Below are 27882 nucleotides of genomic sequence, written 5' to 3' on the forward strand. Positions count from 1 at the left end.
GGAGAACGGCCAAGAATAAGGCTTAAAATAATACAATCACCTAAAACAAATGGCGGGCTGGGACTCCCAAACTTCAGATTTTACTTCTGGGCAGCTCAATTGAGGCACCTGGTTTCATGGATGAGAGAAGACACACAAACCCGGTGGATCAATATTGAAAAGAGCCTCTGTTCCATGCCCCTTAAAATAGTACCCTTTTCCAATGTATCATTAAAAAATGCCTCCATTGGTGAATGAACCAAAATTACTTTAAAAATTTGGAGAACTATACAAAGATCATTTGGTTTGTCTAAAAAAATCTCATCCGCAGCCAGCATTGGCTATCTTAATGACTTTGCACCATCTCGTACAGACGTAGGTTTTAAAAAGTCGTCTCAATATGGACTTGATTATATGCACCAACTATATCATGATGACACACTTAAATCATTCGAACAAATAAGAAATTAATTCACACTCCCAAGGTCTGATTTTTTTTTAGATATTTACAACTGAGACATTTCCTCACAACCCATAAGGATCTAGAAATCATTAAAAAACCCTCCCCAATAGAAGTTTATTTTAAAGAAATTCAAATTGGATGTGCAGTCAAAAAATTATTTCTGAAGGATATCTATTATTTTCGACTAAGAATTCAAATAACACATTACAATTCAAGGAAAAATGGGAGGCCGAAATGAATGAAACAGTTCCTCTTGAAACTTGGGAGGAAGCTTGTGGAAAGGTACATCTTGTGACCAACTCTAATGTCTGGAGGGAATTCAAATGGAAGATAATAACCAGATTTTTTCAAACCCCACAGATAATTGCAAAATGGAGAAATTGTGGCCAATATGTTGGTAACCACACCCATATCTTGTGGTCATGTCCAAAATTAAGAAATTACTGGAAAGATATATTTGATGCCCTTAAAGAAATCTTCCATTGTGAAATCCCAGAAGACCCCATAATAGCCCTTCTAGGTGTGCGTCCAGAGGGCCTTGAGGGTAGAGCTAAAATATATTTATTACAAATTTTACTCACTGCAGCCATTAAGTGTATTACATGCAGATGGTTAACACCAGACCCCCCATCATACAATGTTTGGATTCAGAAAGTATGGGAGTTGTACGAAATGGAACAAATCACATTTGCATTACGACTTCAGAAAACGGTCTTCTTAAAAAGGTGGGCCCCTGTAATGCCTTTAATACTCCAGTGATCAAGAGTTATACTGTCATATCCACCCTGTGTTCATCTCTGCCCTTCTCCATTTATTTTTATTTATTTATTTATTTTTATTATTATTAATTTTTTTCCTCCCCCCTGTACTAGGTGTATTTGTTTTCATTCTCTGTATAATGTGTACGATATAATTAAGTTCTGAAGAATTGTCAATATTATGGAAACATAATGGACTAACATGTTAAAACCCAATGACATACTGTATTGTATGTAATGCTGTGGTTCTAAATAAAAATATAAGTAAAAAAAACAAAACAAGTAGGTGTCACAATATGCCAATATTGTGCATTTTAATGTTCATATCATGTTATATAAGTCAAACATGTGTCATTGATCAAACATATTTATAAAAAGAAAAATTATTGTCATATTTTATAGCAGTTGTCTGTTACATCTGGGATAATTTTAATATCCATTCATTCCATATTTCTCTCTTTGAAATATCTTGTTATTTATTAATTTGAAAATGTTTTTCTGTCATGTCAGACCTGATGGAAGAGAGCGAGGAGAGTGAAGAACTGAGTGAAGTGGAGGAGGAACATCATGTCAAACCTGGAGAAAAACCTTTGAGTCGCCCAAAGACTAAAAAGACATTTTTAAAGAAAAGAAAAGCCAAGAAATCTTTCACCTGCACTCAGTGTGGAAACAGTTTCAAAACCAAACAAAGTTTTAAGCGTCACATGAGGATCCACACCGGAGAGAAGCCGTTCACATGTGATCAATGTGGGAAGTGTTTCACATGCAAAGGTAATCTTAATTCTCACAAGAAAATCCACACTGGAGAGAAGCCGTTCTCATGTGATCAGTGTGGAAACAGCTTCACAGCCAAACGAAGTCTTGAAATTCACATGAGAATCCATACCGGTGAGAAGCCGTTCTCATGTGATCAGTGCGGGAAGAGTTTCAGTCAATCAGCAAGCCTTAATGCTCACATGAGGATTCACACCGGAGAGAAGCCGTTCTCATGTGATCAGTGCGGGAAAAGATTTACCTGTGAATCAGACCTGAAGAAACACCTGGCGGTTCATATGAAGGAGAAGCCACATTCATGTTCTGTGTGTGGAAAGAGTTTTTCAGTGCTGCAATATTTACATAAACATGAGAAAATACACACTGGTGTAAAAGAGTACATGTGCTTTGAGTGTGAGAAGACTTTCACTAAACCAAGCAAGTTAAAAGATCACCAGAGGATTCACACTGGAGAAAAACCTTACATGTGTTTATACTGTGACAAGAGATTCAGTCACTCATCAAATCTGAAAACACATGAGATGAACCACACTGGAGAGAAGCCTTACAAGTGTTCACACTGTGACAAGAGATTCAGTCTGTCATCACATCTGAGATCACACGAGATGATCCATACTGGAGAGAAGCCTTACAAGTGTTCACACTGTGACAAGAGATTCAGTCACTCATCACATCTGAAAAGACATGCGAGGATCCACACTGGAGAAAAACCTCACAAGTGTTCACACTGTGACAAGAGATTCGGTGAGTCAGAACAACTGAGATCACATGAGAGGATCCACACTGGAGAAACACCTTACAAGTGTTCACACTGTGACAAGAGATTCAGTCACTCATCAGCTCGGAAAAGACATGCGAGGATCCACACTGGAGAAAAACCTCACAAGTGTTCACACTGTGACAAGAGATTCGGTGAGTCAGAACAACTGAGATCACATGAGAGGATCCACACTGGAGAAAAACTTTACAAGTGTTCACACTGTGACAAGAGATTCAGTCACTCATCATCTCTGAGATACCATGAGAGGATCCACAGCAGAGAGAAGCCGCACACATGTGATCAGTGTGGGAAGAGTTTCTCTTTTAAAAGTCATCTGAAGCAACACATGAAGATCCATGCAGTGGAGAAACCACATCAACACAGTCTGAGATCACGGTAAGTAGATCATCTTATGTGCTGAGAAACAAAAGCTGCTTTTCCACCTTCAGAAAAGGTTCCAGTTGTGCTTCCACTTGAGCCTGGTACGGCACGGCACAATTACAAACCGTTCTCTGCCCTGAACTCTCAGCACACTTGGCTAACCGTGCCGAACCGTGATGGTCGAATGTGTGAAGTGACATCGCCACTCAGGATTGGTCACTTGTCACTGGACTCTTGTCTGTCTAAGTGACATACGCAATTTGAGAAATGTGTTACGACCTCTTCTGAATCGCAACAAAATAAGGGAGTCAGCACACACCACAGCCAATTAATAAGTGAATTTATCAGTATAAGACCCAACAACATTAAAGATCAGTATAAATGGTAATCAGTATGTCAGCAGATGTGTGCAAAGGTGTAGCATTTATGAAAGACAACAGTCCAACTATTCTCAGTCCATTAAAACCTCCAAGAACAACCAGCAGCCATATCACCCTGTAGCCAAGACTGGTTGCCCACTGATGCTAAGCAGGGCTGAGGCTGGTCAGTAGGGGATGGTAGACCTCCTGAGAAAAACCAGGTTGCTGCTGGAAGAGGTGTTAGTGAGGCCAGCAGGGGGCGCTCACCCTGTGGTCTGTGTGGGTCCTAACGCCCCAGTAGAGCACCGTGCTTCGGATGAGACGTTAAACCGAGGTCCTGACTCTCTATGGTCATTAAAAATCCCAGGATGTCCTTCAAAAAAGAGTAGGGGTGTAACCCCGGCATCCTGGCCAAATTTGCCCCTTGGCCTCTGTCCATCATGGCCTCCTAATCATACCCATATATACTAGGGGTGGTTAATCTGTCTCATTTCCTGATTCGATTACGATTATTGAAGTCCTGATTCGATTACAGTCGATTTTCGATCATTAACGATTCTCGATTAGCGATTTATTGATTTTCCATTTCACATCAGTAAACGAAAATACACTACAAAGTGACTGCAGTATTAAAAAAAGTCAGCTGCTGAATTACTTAACTCTTTTATTGAGTAACAACAACTCCAAGCACTTTCTGTGTCGTGTAGTTATAACTTCAGAATTATTTGTATGTAGCTTATGTTCTGTAGAACACAGAAATGAATACATCACATTGTGTTGTGACTCATCAAGTTGAACTAAACAATAATAAATACATGAAAGGCTTATTTCCTTTAGGAAGCAGATCAGAACCAACATACTGTAGAAATTGGACAATTTTCTTCTAGAAAGACAAGGCGTTCAGGTGGAGGAAGACTGCAGGTTGCAGTCGAAACATGTCAAGGTAAAGAAAAAGTTTTTTCTCCACCTGAACACCTTGTCTTTCTAGAAGAAAATTGTCCAATTTAATCATTAAGAAGACAAAATGAACATTTTTGAACAACTTACTGTAGCTTCAATTAGTAACATACAAAGCCGCTCTTATACACAACTAAATAATAAAGAGTTATGACTTGAAATGTTTGCTGTATACTACAATCAAAAACAGCTTATACAAAAAAAGTGAATGAACATCTGCAGAGAGCACAGTCAAAATGTAACTTTTTGTGACTGAAATTGCACATATTGCAGTATAACGTACGTATAACAGATCGGTTTACACAGTGTACTGATGTGAAAACTAAACAATACAGAAAGCAGCTCTCATACAAAAATACTAAATGGGTAACAATGAAATTGCCAATTTTACATACGTTAGCTTTTAACGAAGAAGGTGCCGTTCGAATTTGGCGCTCAGCCATCATGAGTCTGTTATGTATGTGCGCGACTCTATGTGCGCGTCTCTGTTATGTGCTGTCCGCGCACTGCACGTCCGCTTATAGGTCCGCCTTTTGCGTTCCATCAATATTACGTTATTAGAAAAAAAAAAAAAACATTTTTTTTAGAAAATCAATTTTTGGACATTTGTGAATCGATTCAGAATCGTCCACGTCCGCATCGCGATACATCGAAGAATCGATTTTTCCCCCCACCCCTAATATATACTGACTGGCTTCATCACTCTGTCTCCTCTCCACCAGTAAGCTGGTGTGTGGTGGGCGTTCTGGCGCAATATGGCTGCCGTCGCATCATCCAAGTGGATGCTGCACATTGGTGGTGGTTGAGGAGATTCCCCCCTTCTATGTAAATTGCTTTGAGGTCTCAGAAAAGCGCTATATAAATGTAACAAATTATAAAAATTATTAACCATCATCCAAAAGGAGATGAGACAAAAGGCAGCGGTGATCTTGCATTTCCCTCACATCTCATGAGTTCTCCGATAGCCTCTTGACACAAGACCAAAGGTACAGAGCAAATGAAAACATCCCCAATCTCTGCACTCTCTCAACCCCACGCTCCCATCTCTTTTATAGAGCGTCATGATTCCCTTCAGGTGTGCAACCACTCCCTTCAGCCAATCACCTGTAACTCATTAATAACGAGTTACTCATTAAAAACAGTCACAGATGTAAACCCAAATTTATAATAAAATCAAAAGAAATAACATGGTTCCTGTGCTCACCAACCATGTTATTTTTCAGATGCGTTTTGTCCATAGGAATGTTTTTCAGTGCTGTAAATTGACATGATTGAGCACACAATTAATCTATAATTATCTTGGTTGTTGATTATTTTCATGATCGATTTCATCAATTCCTTCTGGCAGCCCTAGTTAATTAAAGGTAGTATTGATCATCAAAAACAATTTAAGAAAACACTCTAAAAAAACACTGGATTAAAGAATTTTATGCAAGGCATCAGGTGTTTACATCATGTGAAAAGACCGACGTGAGACTCGTTTAGGTGACTCACATCATTTGGACCAGCTGTAGTTTGTTTATTATGAGTGCAGGGCAACCACCCATAATAGCATTACAATAATCTAGCCTTGAGGTCATGAACGCATGAACAACTTGTTCCGCATTTGTCATTGAGAGCATATGACGAAATTCAGGTATATTTTTTTAGATGAAAAATGCGGTTTTACAGATACTAGACACGTGACTTTCAAATGAAAGGCTTCACCGTGAGACTCACGCAATCGTCACTTTTTACTTGCTCTCACGCCACACATCCATTTTCTCACGCAGAGAAAAATCGCGAAGCAAAGAGGACACCGACACTGACAGACAAGACCGAGAAGGTTACTATTGCAATGAAACAAATTCTCAGCTCTCAGATTCTGTCGATTTAATTAGGAAATTCAGACAATAAACACCATTTTGGCGCTTGACAGATCGCTGACAGAGTTCAAGCGGCACGTGAACCGATCATCTGTTACTCTTTTCTACTAATTAATTGTAGGCTAAATAAACACGAATGATCAATAGGTAATTTGAAAGATACAGTTCAACTTACCGAAATGAAATAAAATCGATCGATCAGTGTTTTTCAACTGCGGAAAGAGGACTATAATAACAGCTGGAGAACAATAGGCTATGTCACGTAACATTACATTTACCTCTGGAAAGCCATTTGCCAAATGACCATAGAACATTAGTTGGACTTTAAAATAATTGCTGTAGAGAGGAGTATTTTGCTAAATATGATAACTATATTACATATTTATTATATTTTTGCCTATATCATTAAAATATTATAATGTTGTTATTATAAAAAAATGTAGCAGGTGGAGGAGGTTCCAGGACCCGCTGAGCACTGCGCTTTTACGGCGCGGCACCACAGCGGGTGGAGGTGCAGTCCCGGTGAAAGATGCCAGGCGAGACCTCAGAGTCACCATGGGCATCAGCTCGCAGTGAGGGCAGCCGCTGTCGGCGAGCGCGAGGGCTGCATGTTTCTCACCCAGGCAGGAAACGCGATGACATGGCGGTCCCCGTCACTGAGTGGGGCTCGGCACGAGCCACAGGAAAGGGGCATCTTGAAAAAGACTCCCGGCTCTTTTAGTGCAATGAGAGTGTGTGTCGCGGCGGCGAACACACACACACACAAAACACAGTAGAGGAGAAAAGGATATAACGCCGGATAGCGCAGCAGGAACGGCGACTGAAGGCGGCGCGGCCAGCGGCTTCAGATGCAGTGGCTCGTCCCGCTGAAAGGCTTTCTCAGACGGCGCAGATTCTTCTCCGGATCCAGCGATGCATGCGCTTCGCTGAAGAGATGAAAAATTAGGGAAATCAGCCTACTTATAGACCCAGACCACGCCCGTTTCGCCTCTCTCGATAGGCTGCTGCAGTTGCCGCAGGGCAGCCAATAGGCACGCGAGCCGTCTTGCCTATGCCTGCATGCTTCTGCAACGCGTCTTGCATTATTTCAAAATTAAGGATAATCTTTGGCTTCAATATCTCGCAGGAAATGAGATATTACGCAGTACGAGAGAACCTCTCGTAAGAGAACTTGGGATTTCATCATCGCACTCTTAAATCTCACTTTCTTTCTTACTGCAACTCGTATGAATGTGTGTGTGTGTGTGTGTGTGTGTGTGTGTGTGTGTGTGTGTGTGTGTGTGTGTGTGTGTGTTTGTTAGATATTAGTTCTATGTAATAGAATAATCAAGTCTTGTTTGTATTTTAAAGAGAAGTGTTCTTGTTATGTGCTAGGAATTTAATGTCTTAAAGTGTTTTCACTAGTTTGGATATTTATATCCGCTGCAGAGCTGATAGTTACGGCCTGTTCAAATGATCGCTGGACGAGTCATTGGCTCGGCAGTAATAAGTGATTCTTTCGAATTCCCTATAAATTAATAAATACTTCCCTTTGAGCTCAATTGACCTGTTTGACCCTTACACCCTTTCAGGGGGTGCTTAATAAACAGGTAAACTTTATATCCGTTTCACTAGTTCACACTTACAAATAAGTCAGATAGAATAAATGCGTATTTGGCGTGCTGTCCGAGGAGAGGGCTCCGGGCTCGGTATTCGGCCCGAACCCAGAGTACTCCCCCCGTATTCCTGGCTGTGAAAGAACAAGCCAAGGGTGAGGAGTCGGGGTGGTGGAGGGATGCTGAAACTGTCAAGGAAGTTAGGTGAGTTGACAGAGTGAATATATATGCTTCCTCTCATGCTGATAGGGTAGACATGGTAATTGTTTGATGAGATGATTGATAGATTGGTTGATTGATTGATTGATTATTTGAACGTGCTCCTCCCGAACTTTGTTTATAAAACATCATAAAACGACTCTGGTGTAATAAACGACTCTGACTCTGACTGTAATAAAGTGCGCATTACTGTCGTGATCAGTAACGTTAGTCCTATCACTCCGGAGACTGTAAGCTGGATCACGGACAGTTGGTACAAATCCATCCTCGAGTAATAACGAGAGTAAATGAAGACGGCCATGTTCATTCTTACATCCAACAACAAAACACCTCAATCGCTTAGGATAAATTCGTGTCTACAGTTGCTCCGGCGTCGAAACACTGGCAGACTGTGTTTAGCTCACTCAGGGCGGGTCTACGCTAAAACTGCAGTGTCCGTCAAACACCATGTAAAAGTGAATTTTGCATAACAGGTGCCCTTTAAGTCACATGATCAATGTCACAAATTTTGTTTAACATGTGATTAGCCTAGTTCAGAGTCTGAAATATTGATTATTCCTCTCGCATCATGTCTGTTAGAAATGAAACTTGTTTGTTTTTTAGCAGAACTACCAGAAAGCATCTGGAAGGAGTGGACAGAGAGAACGCCAGTGATCCAGAATCTGCAGAATGAAACATCATGATACTGAAGAACAAAGAGGTTGGTGTTTATTCTTGATTCTTCATTCATTCACCATGATGAAGAACATGCTGATGCTGACCAGATTTACATTGTTTCATGACCAAACTAGTGATTTATAACACACATCATCTTCATGACATTAAAATAGAGCGTAATCGTGCTCAGCAGTTGTTGACCAGATTTGATGGGATTAAAGTGTCTATTGAAGACTGAATATTGACTTTGAGCCTCACTTTTGGCGCTTTTCCATTACCAGTACCAGCTCGACTCGCCTCGCCTCGACTCGCCTCGGCTCGCTTTTCGCTCCGTTTTCCATTGAAGATAGTACCTCCACAATAGTACCTGGTCGTCATAGCGACACCGCAGGAAACTGCCGTGACTTAATCTTCTACGCGAGACCTTTATTTTACTGTCTATGCGCGAGACACACCCGCGCTGCCCACACACACAGGACAATGGAGGAAATCGAGTGTCAGGGCCGGCCCGAGGCATAAGCGAACTAAGCGGCTGCTTGGGGCCCCCTCGCCACCAGGGGGAGTTTTTTTTTTTTTTTACATATTAATTAACTTAAATAAGTGACATAAATGAATGAATGGATGAATAATTCAAGACAAGAAAATTCTGATTTCATGATCAATATACCTGCCTACAACTGCTGCTGTGTCTGCCAGTGTTTGAGTCATGCGCATAACCTCGATCGCGTGCATAGACAATTTGTGCGCAAAGTCACGGTAAAAGTTTCACAGCGAAAAGTGAAAGTAAGCGACGGTGGGCTCACATAAATCTCTCATTAGAATCAAAATGTTTCAACATTCGTGATTGATTTTGATGGTAAACTATTGTTTATTATAGGCTTCTTTGTACTTCACACACGTTCCAATATCGTCGGAAAAAAATCATCCTCTTCGCTAAAATGTGTTTGGAAACATCACAGTGGAGCGGTGCTTACCGTGAATGAATTGTACTACTGACTATTTAAACAGAGCAGTGTAATTTTTATATGTTAGGTTGACTATTTTATTATTATATTTTATTACGCCTATAACAAACAGGCTGCGATGTCAAGATTGCAATGCTGGAATATGGTGTGTGTGTGTGTGTGTGTGTGTGTGTGTGAGGCGCGGGCGCGATCGAACAGTGGAAACATAAAAACATACTCCGCATGTTCATACAAGACATCATTCAAAATGCAAAGTGTTGCAAAACGTTGGAGGATAATATTTTGCAAATAATTTATTTTATATGTTTTGTGACAGTTTGTTTTCAGAAGTTTCAAAGAGTTAGTAAAAGAGTAAAGAAAATTTTTTAACTTTAAGTATCTATTTTTTATAAGTATTTATTTTGTATTAATACATAACCTTATTGTATTAATTTATAATGTAAAATTATAGTGTGACATTTGTGTCAATCGTCAAGCACAGGTGACTCCGCGTGGTGGGAGGGGGCCCCCAAATCAAATTCTGCTTAGGGCCCCCAAAAGGCTCGGGCCGGCACTGTCGAGTGTATGCTGTTTTTGTTTTTGCTGTTTTTTATTCAGGATACTCCGTCTGGCGCGTGCAATGATGACGCAGTGACGATTCTCTCTGACCAATCAGCAGTCTGCCGTGTTTTCACGTCACATTTTAGTATCGCCTCAGCTCGCTTAGAACCTCGCCGGAGGTGGTACGAAAATAAGTACCAGGTACAGGTACAACTTTTACACAGTGGAAAACCAAACAAAGCTGAGCCGAATCGAGTCGAGGCGAGCTGGTACTGTGTAGGGGAAATGCCTCATTTATGTCACATTCTCACTTGATTTAATGTTTATTTTAGATCTGATGGACGTGAACAAGAAAGGAATAACGGAAGCCAAAAAATCTGTCTCCTGCCCTCAGTGTGAAAAAACGCTTCACATGGAAAAGTCTGAAGGTTCGCATGAGAGTTCACACTGGAAAGACACTGTGCAATGTGATCAATGTGGGAAGAGTTTCACTGGAGCCTCCGTTCAGAAATCACTTCTGCCTTCTCATTCTGAAGAAGAGCACCGGAAAAACACACCGGAAAAAGCTTCCATGTTCAGGGAGCTGAAGAAGAGGCCGTAACACTTTCAACAGAGACATGAATCTGAAGTATATTTTAACTTGTTCATTGTTTGAGATCTGTCTCTGTTCGTTTTCACTTTTAATTAAATTAAATTTCATTTTATCAACAGCTTATTGTTATTGTCCAATTTTATTTGCATGAGGAATAATTTCATTATTTCATTATTCATTATTTTATTTTTCACAAAATGACGTTTGCTTCTGGGGCTTCCCAGCAAACACAGAACATTCCCCTTACATTTGGTTCCTGTTTGGTTATTGTTTTGGGAACTTAAATAATAATGTTCTAGTTTTTTTTTCTTGCAACAATAAAATAACTTGAGTACTCGTTCGTGACAGCGATGATGGATCATGAAAACGATTTTAGCCCTGACTTTAATATATACTGTATTTGTCTTGATATTTGTCTATTTTTCTGATTGGTTATTGCAGCATTTGGGGCGGTGACTGAGATCTGATTGGTTATTGCAGCATTTGGGGGTGGTACCTGAGATCTGATTGGTTAGCGTTAGACTGCACCCCTTTTCAGACCGGCAAAATAAAGGGAAACTGGATTTGAAAGGCAGTAATGCCTGGAATCACTTTGATCATGAAATACAGTTAAGTGCAAAATGTGCAGCGCCAGTCTGTCAAATACTTAGCATTATAATGAGAACACTATTGTAATCGATTAGAATGTTGTAAATGATCTGTGCTTTAGTTGCCCGTGTATCAGTGCGCTGTTAAGGGAATCCACAACGACAGTTATACATCAGACTAGAGCGGGCAAGTTCATGTGTGCATTCGTGCCCTTTTGTGCAGATGTTAGTTGTAAGATGTACTTTTATTTTGTCGATCTGATTAATCTCATATAGGTAGTGTTTGGTTCCACTAATCCATTTTAGTTTTTACACGGGGTCAAACTAAACAGGTTAAGTTGTATTAAAAGTGATCGCAATGACACGTCTTTTGGATTTCCAAATTCGGGGAGCAGAAACAGTCTCTTTATGATGATATCTAGGTGAAAGAGGCTCTATGGGATGGGATTTATCTGACCTTGGTGACGCGAGGCCGCTTGGTGACAGTCGGTTTAGCCAGTCTGTCTGCTTCCTGACCTGGTGCCCAATTTGTCATTTTTTATCTCTCAGACTATGAGCCATATTACTAGAGAGAAGAGCAGCAGCATCCCAGGAGGAATGAATACCATCTCTTTTCAACAGGTCAGGTCTGCCCCAAAAACATTTCCAATTGTCTATGAATTCTATATTATTTTGCGGACACCACTTAGACAGCCAGCCATTGAGTGAGGACAGTCTACTAACTATCTCATCACTCCTGCGAACAGGAAGGGGGCCAGAGCAAATTACAGTGCTTGACATCGTACTTGCGAGTTCACACACCTCTTTAATATTAATTTTGGTGTACTCCGACTGGCGGAGTCTAACATCATTAGTGCCGACGTGAATAATAATTTTAGAGAATTTACGATTAGCATTAGCCAGCACTTTTAAATTTGCTTTGATGTCAGGCGCTCTGGCTCCCGGCAAACATCTAAGGTTAAAAATTTAACAAAAAAAAAGTTTTATCTGCTGAAGCTCGTAAGGCCAGACGTGAGTCGGATCAACTTCGGACGTAAACACGGATCAACATCGGCAGGGCATTTGAATCATGGAGAAACCTCCGCTTTGTTTTGGATATAAAAACAGACCCGGAGTTGGCTTTCATTCTATTGGATGTTTACCTGAGTTTCCAGCATGTTGTGTGATGCTTTCTCCGGTGTGTTGCATCTCAGTCTGGCCGGTACCCAAGAGAGCACGAGCACTCGCTTGCTAACTTATTGGCTGCAATCTGAAACATCACTGCTAGAGGCTGCTGAAAACTACATATAGCTCCTTTAATAAAAGATTAATTTTATTAATAAAAATGTACTGAAAGAATGAATGAGGTGTTTAAACACCACTTCCTCTTTAAAAAAGGTTTAAAGGTTTTAAAAGAGCTCGTGCAGCCGCTCTTGAGAAGCTGCGCTGGCTGAGTTCTCCGGCTACTCTCCAATCGCTCTCGCAGTAGGGGAGAGTTACCATGGTAACTGTTTATTCTTGTTTTAAATACTTCCACACATGCTAGGATGACGAAACTTAGTGTATTTACTAGTTGCCATATCAACACTATATAGAGAAAAAATTGCGCCAAAATTATGGGAGTTTTTTTTGGGGAGATATCCATAGACATTTATTAAACCATAGCAAGAGTACATTTCATCTCTATTTTTTGTGTTTATTTAAAATGAGACAAATCTGATATTATTTTAATCTCCAATATGTTATTTAACAGTTGAGATAGTTATTTAATGCTTCGCTAACTAGCAGAAGACTAGCCTGGGTTTCCCCATACTGCCTTGAGCAGCGCGATTTTATTCACGCTGCAAGGTAGTCTGGCTACCATGGGCTAATTTTTCCCCTGAAATAGGGAACCAATCACAGAACGGGGAGGGAGCAGCAAGACGATGACGAAGTATATGCGACACACCGAAGCAGTTTGTTTATCTATGGATCCAACATGACAGACGTAAAAATATATGCATATTTAGTTTAGCAAGCATCTCATCTACAAAAATATGCCTGTATTTCAAGTTGATAAAATAATTTAAAATCCACATCAGTTTATTTGTGCCGACGCGCCACCCCTCCCAGGATCTATAACGTTACCTAGGCTACTTCCACTTTTAAAAATTCATCATAACCGCGCGCGCGATCTGCTTGCAGTCGTCGAGATGGATGCTGAGGAGTTGAAGAAAAGAATAGCTAGTGGAGATTGTAAAGTTGTCGACAATACGTCATCAAAAATCAAGTCCAGTGTGTGGGAGAAATTTGGAGTTATCTGAAGAAAATATTGTAAAAAGCTTTGCTGCAAACATTTTCGTGTTGGATAGCCGCAAATGTGGAACTTCATCCCTGAGGAAGCACGCAGATAACTGGTAACAAAGCCGTTCTATCGAACGGTATTTTTCATATTTAACACTGTTAGTATGTGTGGTGTGCAGGGCGTGTTTGAACCCAAAATTGTCAGATGTAAGCTAGACGAAATTGCGTGGCATATAGTGGTGTAGCCGCGTCTGTTCGATTTGTGTGGTAACGTTAGCCATGTTCTTAATGTACCGGCCTTTTGACAGCTTCGGCTGAAGTTGTCCTTGTGTTAATTGTCGTGTAACTTCTGTATGACCTGGCAATAAACATTTTTGTAAGTGTCTATAATGTGATAGTCTAAACTGATTTTATTTCGGGTGCGGGTCGGGTGTCGGTTCTATTTTAAGCGGGTCGGGTGCGGATTTACAAAATCGGACCCGTGCAGGACTCTCTGGTGTACACATAAATCTCTGACCCATCGTCGTCTTCTTCGTTGAATATCTGTCGCTCTACTTACGTCATCTGGTATAATTTGAAACGATTGGCTATAAGCTACGTAAACCACGCCTCAAATACGAGAAAATGAACATGTAGTATCCAGACCACGTCTCAAAGAGAAAGTGGTCTGACGTTAGCCAGGCTAGCAGAAGACACTAGCAGGGTTTAAATCCCAGTTGTGCAGGCGGGGCATGTTGTAACACTGCGTTAAACTGTGCCCCTATTAGAAATATGCTATTATATTCTATACTTTTATTAATTTTATTGAGAAAACGTGAGAAAAAGGTGAATAAAGACTGAGAGTCTATGTTCAGAAATGACTAATTATTTATTTGTTTTGAACTATGTTGTATAGCTGTGTTTTCAAGTGTTCGTAGTCAAAACTCAAAAATGAGTTTATATTTAATTATTAAAAATTGCCATTATTTTATATGAAAGAGTTTTTTTAATTGTATTTTATTTAGAATTTTTTTTAGTTTGTCTTGCATATATTTTTTTCCATTAGATCAGATAACATTTTAAGCTGTCATATGTCATGTTACAATGTACCCCACCCAGGGCCGGCGCCACGAGGGGGCCCCAGGGGGCCTGGCCCGGCCACCTAGGTTGCTGTGCCCCCTCACCTCTAGCCGGCACACCACTCTGTCTCGGAGCGCGATTTCAGCCGTTGAGACTCAGCAACAGGCACGGTGACGGTTCCACTGTGCCCTCTTATTCCTCACATATAATTAATTACATATATATATTTAAAATATATATATTTTTTGTAAATTAATTTAGTTTTACTAGAATAAAATCAGCTTTGCAAGAAATTGCAACTTTGCATGAAAAACTCTAATTGGTTGAAATATGACTGTATACGTCATGACGTTAAGTATTCTTTTTTCAGTCAACTTCTACTCTTTATTCATAATAATCTGTATTCGTCTAAGACACCTAACGCGCTTGATCATTCAAGCAATCATGGATTTAAGGAAATGGTTTACCACTACCACCTCGACAACAGTGAAAACTGTCATGCCTAGCACTAGCACCACCATTAGTGATGTCGACAGGCCAGTGACAGAGGCCCATCCGAGCGACGGTAGGCGAACTAGCGTAACTGCTTCCAGTCATAATGATGATGACACTTGCCCAGATGATTTGGGAAAAGATGAGCCTATACAAATAAGACTTAATTCGTATCCCTTTGGCACCAGAAACAGATCATTTTTACACGCGTGGTTTCAGAAAAGAGATTGGCTCGAGTATTCGGTTAAAGCAGATGCGGCTCTGCTACCCTTGCAGAAAATTTAGCGCTAGAAGTGCTACGCATATCAAGATCGGGCAGCCGCAGAGCGGGACTAGGCTTGACCCAGCATTTACAACCAAAGGCTTCCATGACTGGAAACACGCTGTGGAAACAAATAAAGGATTCAACAGACATGAAATGTCCAAAGAACATTTGACTTGTTATAGTATGTGGAAAGAAAAAGTAAGCCGAATTGATAAAGGTAAAGAAATCTCGACGCTACTGTATGCAGAACAAATACAGAGAAATCGATACTACATGTCTTCTCTTATTGATGTTGTGGAGTTTCTGGTGTCCAATCAATTACCCTTGAGGGGTAAAATTGAGGCCTTTGATCATATGGATGAAGGTGGGAGTGGACTGTTCATGTCATTACTGGAATTCAGCATCAGGAAGGACCCCCAGTTGGCTGAAATTGTGAAAACAATTCCAAAAAAGGCCACTTACACAAGCCATGAAATTCAAAATTAACTCGTTGCTGTAATGAGCAGCATTGTGACTGACGCAATAGTGAAAGAAATCGGCGATTCGTGGTTTACTGTGAAAGTAGACGGAACCAGGGACCCTACTGGAATGGAAAACATTTCTATTGTAATTCGCTACTTCAATGAAAAAACACTGGAAATTACAGAACGACTGCTTGTGATGACCATCGCAAATTCGAGTGATGCACAAACCATCACAAACATGATACTTTCAGAGCTGTCCAAGGCAGGCTTGAATGCGTCTAAGATTCTGAGTCAAGTGTACGATGGAGCCGCGGTGATGTCGGGGAAATATGGTGGAGTGCAGCGACTTCTGCAGGAAAAAGTTGGCCGGGAGATACCGTACGTACACTGTCTAAATCACCAGCTGCACTTAGTTGTTGTGCATGCGTTATCTGCTGAGAAAGCCATTCAAGATTTTTTTCAGCATATGCAACGCGCTTTATAACTTTTGCCGTAAACCCACGGTTGCTCTGCAATATAGAGGTGACAGACTCAAACGTTTACTTGACCAGAGGTGGACAGGCCATCTGGCTACTGTTGCCGTCATTGTCAGTTCATTCGAGGACATTACATCAGTTCTTGAGCATGTCAGCTCTGCAAGGACTTATGGAGCTGAAGTTCGCATGGAGGCAGTTGGACTGTTAAGGGAAGTGACAGATGAAAGCTTAATTTTCATCTGCCATTTGATTCACAAGGTAGGCCTAAGACATTTAGGCTATTTTAATTTTGTGTGTGTGTGTGTGTGTGTGTGTGTGTGTGTGTGTGTGTGTAAGTTATTTTATTTTATTAAATAACAAAATTCAACAAGTCAACTCAAAGTTTTCTTTTAAAAATGTAAAATAAAATTTGCATATAGGCTATTTGAATTTCAATCATTTAAAAATTGATAAATCAATTCTCATTTCAGTTCGATAGAATTTTATGAATTTTAAATGCACGAATGGACAAATTTTTTTAGTTTTTAAAAGCCTTTTTCAAGATTTATGCGTTTCAATTAATAGTACAATTCCATCAAAATTAATTGAATAATCCTTACATATTATGAATCAAGAATTTTAAATGAGAAGCACACTAGAGCTTACTAAAATATTTTGTATAAATCTTAAATTATAGCCTACATTTAAACTTTTTATTTTATTTATTTTAAAACTATTTTAATTTATGAATACGACTCCCATAAACTAAATGGTCCATTCCCTTTTTGCTTAATATAAAAATGCTTTATAATGCTCAAGTTTTTTACTAATTATTTCATAATATGAATAATGTGTAAGGATTATTCAATTCAATTTGATGACATTTTACTATAGCCACAATCGACATCTTTAAACTTGAAAACTGATTTTTTTAAAAGGCAGTTAAAACAGACTAAAGATAGTCGTAATGGTTTAAATAGCCTGATTTTATTTAGGCCTATTATTATAATTTTTTTAAATGTCAAAAAAACAAAACAAAAAAAAAACAGCATTAATTTTGAGATATCCTTCAATGTTCAATTTCAGTTAACGCAACCTTTAATTAAATCGTTGCCACCCTAGGTTCTTTTGTTGCTCAATCCTGCCAATATCATTCTGCAAGGAGAGGATACAGACCTTTTAAGTGGGATGAAACTTGTATCTTCAGCTGCCGAATGTGTGCGCAATCTCCGCAGCGAAGATGAATTCTGCATTCTCTGTGACACAGTTACAGCGAGCACAAAAGATACACCTGTCTCAGCAAAACGGAGGCGACAGTTAAACAAGAACCTGAGTGAATATGTAGTTGAAGAAACAACTGGAGCCAACATCATTGATAAAGTGGAGCTAGCAGGCTGTACTTCAGTGCTTTGGATCATATTCTTGGTGAAATTGAGGTGCGTTTCAGTGAACGTAATTCGAAGTTTGCCGCAGCACTTGCCGCTCTTGACCCAGAAAATGAGACCTTTTTGGATGTAAAGTCCATAAAGGCCATCATGGATTTAACTAATTCTACCATTGTGGAAACGGAGTGCATTGTTGCAAAGCAATATATCTCCAGAATCAAAGAGGAGGAAAGCCAGCAGATGATGACTACTAGAAGACTTCTCTCTGAACATCACAAAGTACTCGAAGCAATGCCTAGTGTTTTGTCCGCACTTAAACTCGCTGTCACATTCGGGGCCTCTACCGCTATGTGTGAGAACTAATTTTCTGTGCTTAAGAACGTTTTCATGGACAACAGACGAGCAATGAACCACACACGTAAGTCTCAGCTCGTGCAACTTGCGTTTGAGCGGGACCTTACAAAGAAAATGCGCAACGAATGGAAAGACCTCGTTCTGAGAAAGTCTCTTCCACTCGTCGACTGCAGCTTTTCTAAAGGTAGGATGTGTTTTTGATTTTTTGTCTTTGTTACTACATTGAGGTTAGGGTTAGTGTTACTACATTGTCCGTGTTATTTAATTTATGAGAATGCTGTAGGCAGCGTTGCTCTGTATCGTTGCGTCTGGTAGCCTAAATGGTGACTTGATGGTTGTTGTTGTTTTAATTAAAAGTGGGTGTATTGTGGAGGTATGCCCCCCCCCAGTGAGACAACGAGGCCCCCTCGTTCCGTATGTCCTGGCGCCGACCCTGACCCCACCTATGGGGGTTCACAGTCGAGAATGTAGTAGTTTGAAGCTAAAATATGTTATTTATAAAAATAAAAAAAAAACACTAACAATGAGAAATGTTTAATTTCACAATCTATAGCTTCGGTTAAATACTAGTATATGAAACATATAAGTTAAAATACATAATGACTCGTTATAACGTAGTACAAACTTCTTCTATAATAAAGTGATTTTGTATGATTTGTAACAAGGCACTAAAGCGATTACACATAACGTGCTTTGAGACAATTGGATTGCTTGGGTCCTAAGCTCGGACTCATCTCTTCAGTCGGACTCATTTGTTCACCACACCGGCATGCACTGCTTCAAGCCAGCCGCTGATCGGTCTGCGCAGAACTGCATGAAGTCGAACAAGCCTTTTGGCTTGCTATAGAAGCTGACGCGAGGCTGACGCGGAGCTCAGGCCTGCGGTGTGAAACTGCCGTTAGGAAGGAAGTGGTTTCTCTTCCCCTTTAAGCATTCGCGCTTGTGAAAGCAGAAGCATCTTTCACTCTCTCATGCATACGTCCTGTTTACGGTCTCTTTATCACTGTGTATATCGTGTTAAAACGTTCATGACGTGTATCCGTGTAATTAGCGATATCTCTCGTTGAAACTGGCGCTTTTAATCGTGATGCGCCTATCTCTTCATTCGCGCGTGTGTTTGTCCATGCAGGAGTGAGAGAGCAGGACTTCCAGTGTGTTTGTGCTCATTTTGCCTCGTACTACTCTTCTTTAAAGGTATGTTTGCACACTTAATGGTTATATAAGTTGTTTTAAGTTTCAATGTGATTGAATAGCAATCTAAGATATAATATTTGTTTGACTAGCATCGTCAGTTAGGCTTAGGGTTGCCAACTTATGGAAAGGAAAATAAGGGACAATCGTAGTTCTTTATAGGAAAATAAGGGACACTCTAAATATCTGTACTGTAACACACAGTGCATATCATTTTAGAATCTGCAGGTTAATATGTGTACAAAAGATGTATAAAAGGTTCTCAGACAAACACATTTGTGTCATTTCGTGGAAAAATCAACCAAATTTCAAACAAACTTTCCCGGCTCAAATTTTTGATTTTGTTAAAAAAAAAAATATTCTGAAGAAAGACTAACGTAAATGAAGAAAGCCAAAATGTTAAGCTATATGTGATGGATGTATATTTACTGAGGAATTACAGTTTTGTAAAATGGGTCAAAATGACCATTTTTACCTGAGATTTGGAGTCGGATTACAGGGGGTTTAAAATGACTTTTACTTTTACACAGAGATTGTTAGGTCTATTTAGCTTAATCGGTTGACTTTAGCCATCTTTGTTTTATTATAGCTACTGTATGCCAACGGTGACATTTTAAAAACAGGGAAAAGCACTACTTTTGATTTTTTTTTGCCCAAAGTTCGCATGCCTGCAACTCATATTACAAACATTTTAATATCCTTTTAGATTTTAATTCTTAACAAACTTTTCTTTTGGTTTCTTAATTTTTATTAGCCTGGTTCTACCAGACTCTCATACATTTCATTTGTACAGAGAGTCTGGCCTCTCTCCATTGACAAGCGTTAACTTCCTTGTAGTGTACACTCTGTACTCTGTTGAAGTTTAAAACTATTGGATCTGCCCAGAGTCACTCAGGATCTGCCATAACCAATCGCTAACGTTTGGTCGTGACGTAAGTTAACCCTACAACTCAAACTAGCGCATGATCTCAACGTCATCGTTCTCAGCCACTCCTTCTGTTCACTGATTGGACCGGTAAAAAACTTATCGGAGAAAACCAAAGAATACACCACCATCCCAGACGTAGTACTGAAGGGAAATAAAATTGAGCAGAAGTACGCAGGAGGGCAGAGCCAGGCTAAATTTTTATGGCCGAATATGGTTCATTTTAAGTCCCAATATATAGGGATGCTAATGTGGCTCCATGAGTAAATTAGTGCACGTTTTCAATGGTCGCACATTTTCTGAAGAACAAATAATGTTGAAACTAGAAATGTATCTTGGTGAACTTTACCCATTTTCAATATATAGCTAGCTACACCAATGGATATTACTGTATCATCAACCACAATTTAAAACAATAAACATAAAAGGGTTTTTTTTGTCTTGTTTTTTTTTTTTGTCAGGAAGGCATAGATGGCATAAAATGTAAAAGCGCAATAACTGAATTTACATTTACATTTACATTTACATTTATTCATTTAGCTGACGCTTTTATCCAGAGCGACTTACAATTGCTATATATGTCAGAGGTCGCACGCCTCTGGAGCAACTAGGGGTTAAGTGTCTTGCTCAGGGACACATTGGTGTCTCACAGTGGATTCGAACCCGGGTCTCTCACACCAAAGGCATACTATCCATTGCGCCACCACCACCGAATTGTATTGGTTATTTTGTGTTTCAATAACGTCCAGTCGGTAGAGGATTCTGCTGGGTCTTAAAGCCTTCCGCGAATGACTATGTTTGTAAATCAAACAAAGATTTGTCACAAATTTTTTTATTAATTGTCAATTTAGAGCATATGCCTGAAAATGCGGGACAAACTGCATTCCGTATGGCTTTCACACGGGACGCTTCACATATGCCTTAAATACGGGACGATTCCGTATTATACGGAACGGTTGGCAACGCTACAATATGGTTCAATCTTATTCAATGTCATGGCATGATTGTACCAAAAAGACTTTACATTATAAAATATTTACACATTTTCTTGATGCGTTTACATGATGGTGTGTTGCAAGTATGCTTAGTATTGTTTTATTTGCATTAACCGTTATATTACATAGTTATATTTTGTGAAACACTTATGTGTTTTGTTGCCTACATGTATATGTGCAATTATGTACGATACATAGGGTTGCAAAGGGGCGGAAAATTACCGGTAAATTTCCGGAAAGTTTCCGGTAAATTTCCATGGGAAGTTAAGCTGGGGAATTTTGGAAATATTCATTACCACGGCAACCGCTTGCGCGTCCACTCTGAAAGTAACTGTACACATAAGAGATGGATAGATACATTATTTAAGGTTATTTCTATTCGTTAGAATATTGATATATGAACTTGTCAAGTAAGCCCCGTTGCGAGCATGTGCGTCTCTCTAAACTTTCAGTGCGCTGCACTGCTCTAGTTGACTGAAAATATCATGTTAATTTTGAAAACGTAATTCCTTTTGTGGATCCTCTTGGTCTTTCTTCATGTTTCTTTGACAAATATCAGTGTCTCAGTCTCACGCACGCTGCACGCGAGTTAACCACGCCTACTTATTTACATGTCGCGGTATACACGGAATAAAAAAATCTGTTACGGTTGACATTTTCTTCCGCGGTAACGATATATACCGTCATACCGCCCAGCCTACTTATGTGGTAAATAAAGTTATGCAAGCATATTTAGCATCTAACTTATCAGCTTGCTATCTACTAGATGAATACATTTGTATGTAATATTTGCAATTTAAACATTTAATAAATATATTTCCCCATAATATCATCAAAACTTACTTCACTTTGTTTAGTCCACAGGCTCAAATGTGTGCCTTCAATAGTCTTGTGCTTTGGGCTTCTGTACATGTGATGGAGGCATGCACAGTGCCAGTAGGGGGTGTGGTCTCAATAGCCATGCAGTAAGCAGTGTGCATGTGATTGAGGAATGGCATGTATATTCAAGTGCATTTGAATGGCATCTGTTTGTTTTAGTCAAGATTATGCTAAAATATACTTTACTCAACTATATTTAAGTTCCCTATGAACCTTCAAATTTGAAAATTCCCATTTTATTCCCATTTATTCCCATAAATTCCTGTTAATTCCCTTAAATTCCCATTAATTCCCATGGAAAGTTTCCATCTTTGAAATAATTGATAATGAAATGATAATTTTGCAACCCTAACGGTACATTCATGCCTTTTAGCATTCACGCTTTCTGTGTTTTTGCTAATTTTGCCTCATACTACTCCTCTTTAAAAGAGAATAAATTCCATCACTCATCCCATCCGTGCGTGATCAAGCTTCTTTCCTGAGGATCTGCTTGATTACAAAACTATCAGATTAAATACGAAATATGACATTCATTCATTAAGTCAAATCAAGTCACCTTCATGTATAGCGCTTTTAACAATATAGATTGTTTCAAAGCAGCTTTTCTGTGATAATAGGAGGATAAGTTTTCTCCCTCAGCGCTGGGTTTGGCATTGTTCATTCAATCTATCAGTAAATCTAACAGTAGCCTATCTGTTTATGCTTTTTGCAAGAACTGTTGTTCTTACCATTATGTATATTTGGAAGAATTTACATTATTATATTCTGATGTCCATGAGCATAAAAACAAACTCAGTAACTTGTATATTTTTGATTTTGGCAGATCAACTCCTACCACAGCAATCACATCATCAGTGAAGCTCCTCCCACTGCAATCACATCATCAGTGAAGCTCCTCCCACTGTAATCCATCATCAGTGAAGCTCCTCCCACTCCAATTCATCATCAGTGAAGCTCCTCCCACTGCAATCACATCATCAGTGAGGCTCCTCCCACTGCAATTCAGAATGAAACACACTGAAGATCCTGAAGAACAAAGAGGTTGGTGTTTATTCTTCATTCATTCATGATGCTGAAGAACATTCATGTTAGAGACATTCAAGCACTTCATCACATTTAGATAAACAGTTCAACTATGAAAATGGTACAGAATGTTCTGGGTTTTTTTTTAACAAATGGTCAGTAAAGGGAGGTCCTATTTCATAGGTTCACTCAACGCTGCGTAGCTTAAGACGCAGTGGGAACGCCCTCTGGGTGTGCCGATTGTCTGAAGCCCTTATAGAATCACACCAATTTATTGGCTGATGGCGCGGGCACCGCCCGAACACTTTTACGTCGTCACATTATATATGCGCGTGCCATCTGCTCCTCAGATTTCTCTGCCTTCACAAAGCGGTCATTTTAAGTCCTTTGGTCTCGGTTTTTCTGGCCCAAATATTGGATTTAACATCAACATTCTTCATCTGCACGGATCTGGCCTTAAGAGCCACCAAGCACACCGCACGCGCTATAGTCTATGGCGGGTGCGGTTGCTGCCACCTATGGCTCAATCTCACAGAGATCTGCGACAAAGAGAAGGTTTTCCTCCTGGACGCCCCAGTTTCAGGCAGTTTATGCCCAGGAGGGGTGGGATCAATCATCGAACCCCTCCCCGTCTCAACCCGGACCTCAAATGTTCTTCTCATAGGACGGAGTTCACTCGCATCCTCGGAGGCACGTTCTGTTTTCCTCAGGAGCAGGCAGACCCTGTAATACCAATCCAGGCAGTGGTACCTCCCACTACGTGTCAGGACGCCAAGTGCTCTCCTTCATGTTCGACCATGCCACCCCACAGGAGTCAGTGTGACACCTTAACACAGGTATGTCCTCTGCATTGCAACACTCCGCTTCAGTTCTGTCGCAACCCCCCTTGCTTCAACAGGGTTTTTCCAACTGTAGTCGACAGCACCTCAGAGGCTTCTGTACTACAGCAGGAGATTTCGTCCCTTCTCCTCAAGGAAGCGATAGAAGAGGTTCCTCCGAAGGAAGTCGAGCAAGGCTTCTTCAGCCGTTACTTCCTGGTCCTGAAGAACGGTGGCGGTCTGCGACCTATACTAGACCCCCGTCGTCTGAATTTCTCCCTTAACAAAGGGAAATTCAAGATGTTGACGCTGAAAGCTATCATATCTTAAATTCGGGCGGGGGACTGGTTCTTGACAGTAGACATAAATGATGCATATTTCCATATTCAGGTCATACGGCGACACAGGAGGTTCCTCAGATTCGCCTTTGGAGGAAAAGGCGTACCAGTACAGGGTCCTTCCTTTTGGTCTTGCTCTAGCGCAGAGAACGTTCACAAAGTGTATGGATGCTGCTCTGGCCTCGTTGCGGCTCCAGGGCATCCGTATACTTAACATCCTGTTTGGCCCGCTTCACGGCCATCGTGTTTCTGTGGGCACTTGCCGCAGGCTTCTGGGGCTCATGGCCGCAGCCTCCCCTGGGTTGCTCCACATGAGACCTTTTCTGTGGTGGATGAAGTTCTCAGGGGCCCGGTCCACAGGACCAGCTCTTCGCCTATTGAAGGTGTCATGCAGTTGCTTCCGCGCCCTTTCAATCTGGCGCGACCCCCTCTTCCTTTGGAAAGGGGTCAGCATGGGCGCAGTTTTCCAACGCCAAATGATTACGATGGATGCCTCTCTGACCGGCTGGAGCGCGGTTTTCGAGGGCAGGCCAGCATGTGGGGTCTGGACTGGGGAGACTCTCTCTTGGCACAGAAACATCTTGGAGCTGAGAGCTGTTTCCCTGGCCCTTCTTCACATTCTCCCTTTTCTCGAAGGGCACCATGTCATTGTCAGAACAGACAATATGGCGGTAGTGTCCCATGTTAACCGGCAGGGGGTTCATGGTCACGCACCTGGGACAGGCATGCGCGCCACCTCCTCCCGTGGTCCCAGGACATATTCCTTTCACTGAGGGCAGTCCATGTCCCTGGGGTCCTGAACCTCGCAGCGGATTTTCTGTGGAGGCAGAAGCTCAGGTCGGGGTTCAGAAAAGCAGAAGTGAACCTTTTTGCATCAGTCCCAATGAACGCTTTAGTTCTACCTGAGCCCCCCAGCATCGTTGGGGATAGATGCATTCGCCCACCCATGGCCGACGCGGAAACTTTATGCATTCCCGCCTGTCAGGTTGATCCAGGTGGTTCTGTCCAGAGTGAGGGAGAGCAGAGCCCGTCTCCCCATTCTGGCGGTCCCAGCCATGGTTCTCTAAGCAGGTTTCTCTTCTGGAATTCCCCCCCCTGGGAGATTCCAGTCAGGGAGGATCTACTATCCCAGCTTCATGGCAGGATATGGCATCCTGCCCCGACATTTGGAAGCTATGCGCATGGCCCATTGGAGGCCACTAGCTTTGAGCTTTGGTCTTCCCGCTGAGGTCTGTAAGAGGGAGAGCCCTGTCCACAAGAAGGTTGTATTCCTCCAAGTGGAGGGTTTTTGAGTCATGGTGTTTGGCACATGCTAGGGACCCAGTCAGCTGCCCAGTGGGTTCAGTGCTGGAATTTCTACAGGAGAACTTTGCTTCTGGAGCGGCCGCTACCACTCTGAGAGTATACGTTGCTGCTATTGCAGCTCATAGAGAGTCGGATGAGACCCCCCTGGGTAAACTGAGGTTAGTCTCAGCATTTAAACGTGGGGTTAGGCGCCTGAAACCAGCATGCTCCCCTGGAATTCCCTTTTAGGACCTGTCAGTCGTCCTGGAGGGCTTAACTGAGGCTCCTTTTGAGCCCTTGGAGTCAGCTACGGAGCGGATTCTGACTCTCAAGGTTACTCTTTTGTTAGCTTTGACTTCGTTTAAGCGGGTGGGGGATTTGCAAGCTCTTTCTGTTAGCGAGACATGTATAGACTTCGCCCATGGTCTGGTCAGGGTGACTTTAAGACCAAGACCAGGATATGTGCCCAAAGTATTGTCCACAGCATTTCGCTCTCAGGTTATTAACCTTCACTCTTTCCATCCTCCCCCTCTTGTTTCTGAGGAAGACAGGAAACTTAATTGCATCTTAAGCTACGCAGCGTTGAGTGAACCTGTGAAAGAGAACGCCTCTGGTTACTGATGTAAACTGTGTTCTCTGAATAGGGAACTAGGCGCTGTGTTTGCTGCCAAGCTCCTCGCGCTGCCAACAAACGTAATTTTCGGCAGAGAAATCTTAGGAGTAGATGGCGCGCGTGCATATATAATGTGAGGACGTAAGAGCGTCGGGGCGGCGCCCGTGCCATCAGCCAATAAATTGGCGTGATTCTATGAAGGCTTCAGACAATCGGCAGACCCAGAGGGCGTTCCCACTGTGTTTTAAGCAATTTGTAACAATGTTACCAGAATTTGTGCGTATTTTTACAAACATGTATAACAAATAATAATCATTCCAAAATGTAAAATTGTACAATCTACTCTGCTTTACTGCAAACATGTGTGTTCTTTCTCGCAGTGAAATTCACTTGATCTTATGTTTCTTGTGTCCCACTTTCACATGCATGTAAAGTAAACGGAAGGAGAAGTTCATTGTGAACGGCCCTTAATTAAAACGTTTTAGTAGTTTTTAACATAATTAAATATCAAAAAGTTGGTGTCAAAATATGCCAATATTGTGTAGTTCTTACTACAGAAACATAGGATTTTACTTCATAAAATTAGATAACGTATGTTATCAGCTATTGCGGACATTGACCGTGAGTTGGCTGGGACGGACGCGCAGAAAAATTTCCACTTCCACTAATACGCTTAATAAAGCCTGAACCTCGTCATTGGCCCAGCGGCCGTTTTTAAAAAAAAATTAAATTCCATATTTGCAGACAGACAAGTCTTACTGCATGAAGCCACAAACCGCAATATATTTTTAAAAATGGCGGTTAAAACAGTTCTGTCAGGACCATCAAATACGATTGACAATACCGTTCTGGGCGAGAACTCCCTAGCATGGATAAGAGCAGGGAGAGCAGCAATAACCCCCCTTGGGGTAAACAGAACAGAACCAACATGAAAGTTTGCAAATATATTTCATTTAAGATTTTAAAAGTTTATTCTGATTCAAGGGGAATCAGAATGCCAAATCCTGGCTGGGCAAGAGAAGGAGCTGGGGATGAAGGAGGGTAATTCGCTTCTGAGAAACGCGATAGCTGCTGATAATACCGAAGGAGCTTATATATGTATACGGTGATCGGCGTCGTATTCCTATAGGTAGATGTGGATCAGCTGTGGGTCAGCTGATGCGAGCTTGACTAACGTCACCTGCCAGAACTAACGCTATGCTTGATAATGCTGTGTGGAGTCATCCAATCAAAATGCAGTGTTAACACAACCAATCAGCATGTTCAGTGCACAAGTCCCACCCCGAAAGTTTCTGAACTTTGAAAAAGTACTACCTCGCCAGCAGGGTCTTTCTGAGGGAGAAATATTTACCCAGAACTTCATTTAGACCCTGGTTCCTGCGGTGTAAACACACCGAGTACCACCACAAAGTGCCTAGTTCCTGGGGAATGTTCCTGCGGTGGAAACGCGGCTTAAAGGAGAAGTTCACTTTTAAAATGAAAATTCTGTCATCATATACTCACCCTCATGTTGTTTCAAAGCTGTATGAATTTCTTTTTTCTGCTGAACAGAAAGGAAGATATTTAGAAGAATGTCAGTAACCAGACAGTTTTTGGGTCCCATTGACTTCCATAGTAGGAAAAAAATAT

General features: G+C 41.0%; 1 protein-coding gene across 4 annotated transcripts in view; it reads left to right on the forward strand.

The window, feature by feature from the left end:
- Positions 1-27882, forward strand: part of LOC309479845 (uncharacterized protein) — a 103041-nt gene that overhangs the window by 62086 nt on the left and 13073 nt on the right. The window contains exons 1-3 of one of the 4 annotated variants that reach the window (XM_082144075.1): positions 19159-19381; positions 23001-23218; positions 23865-24036. Coding sequence is in view for 2 of the 4 variants with exons in the window: in XM_082144073.1 (XP_082000199.1) it covers positions 1711-3130; positions 10605-10671 (1487 nt within the window). In the remaining 2 variants the exon portion in view is untranslated. Of the gene's footprint in view, positions 1-1710; positions 3131-10604; positions 19382-23000; positions 23219-23864; positions 24037-27882 lie in introns of those variants that run through there. The other 3 variants (XM_082144076.1, XM_082144073.1, XM_082144074.1) reach the window with 3 other exon arrangements.

This window comes from Leuciscus leuciscus (assembly GCF_965113295.1).
Source record: "Leuciscus leuciscus genome assembly, chromosome: 1".
NCBI lineage: Eukaryota > Metazoa > Chordata > Actinopteri > Cypriniformes > Leuciscidae > Leuciscus > Leuciscus leuciscus.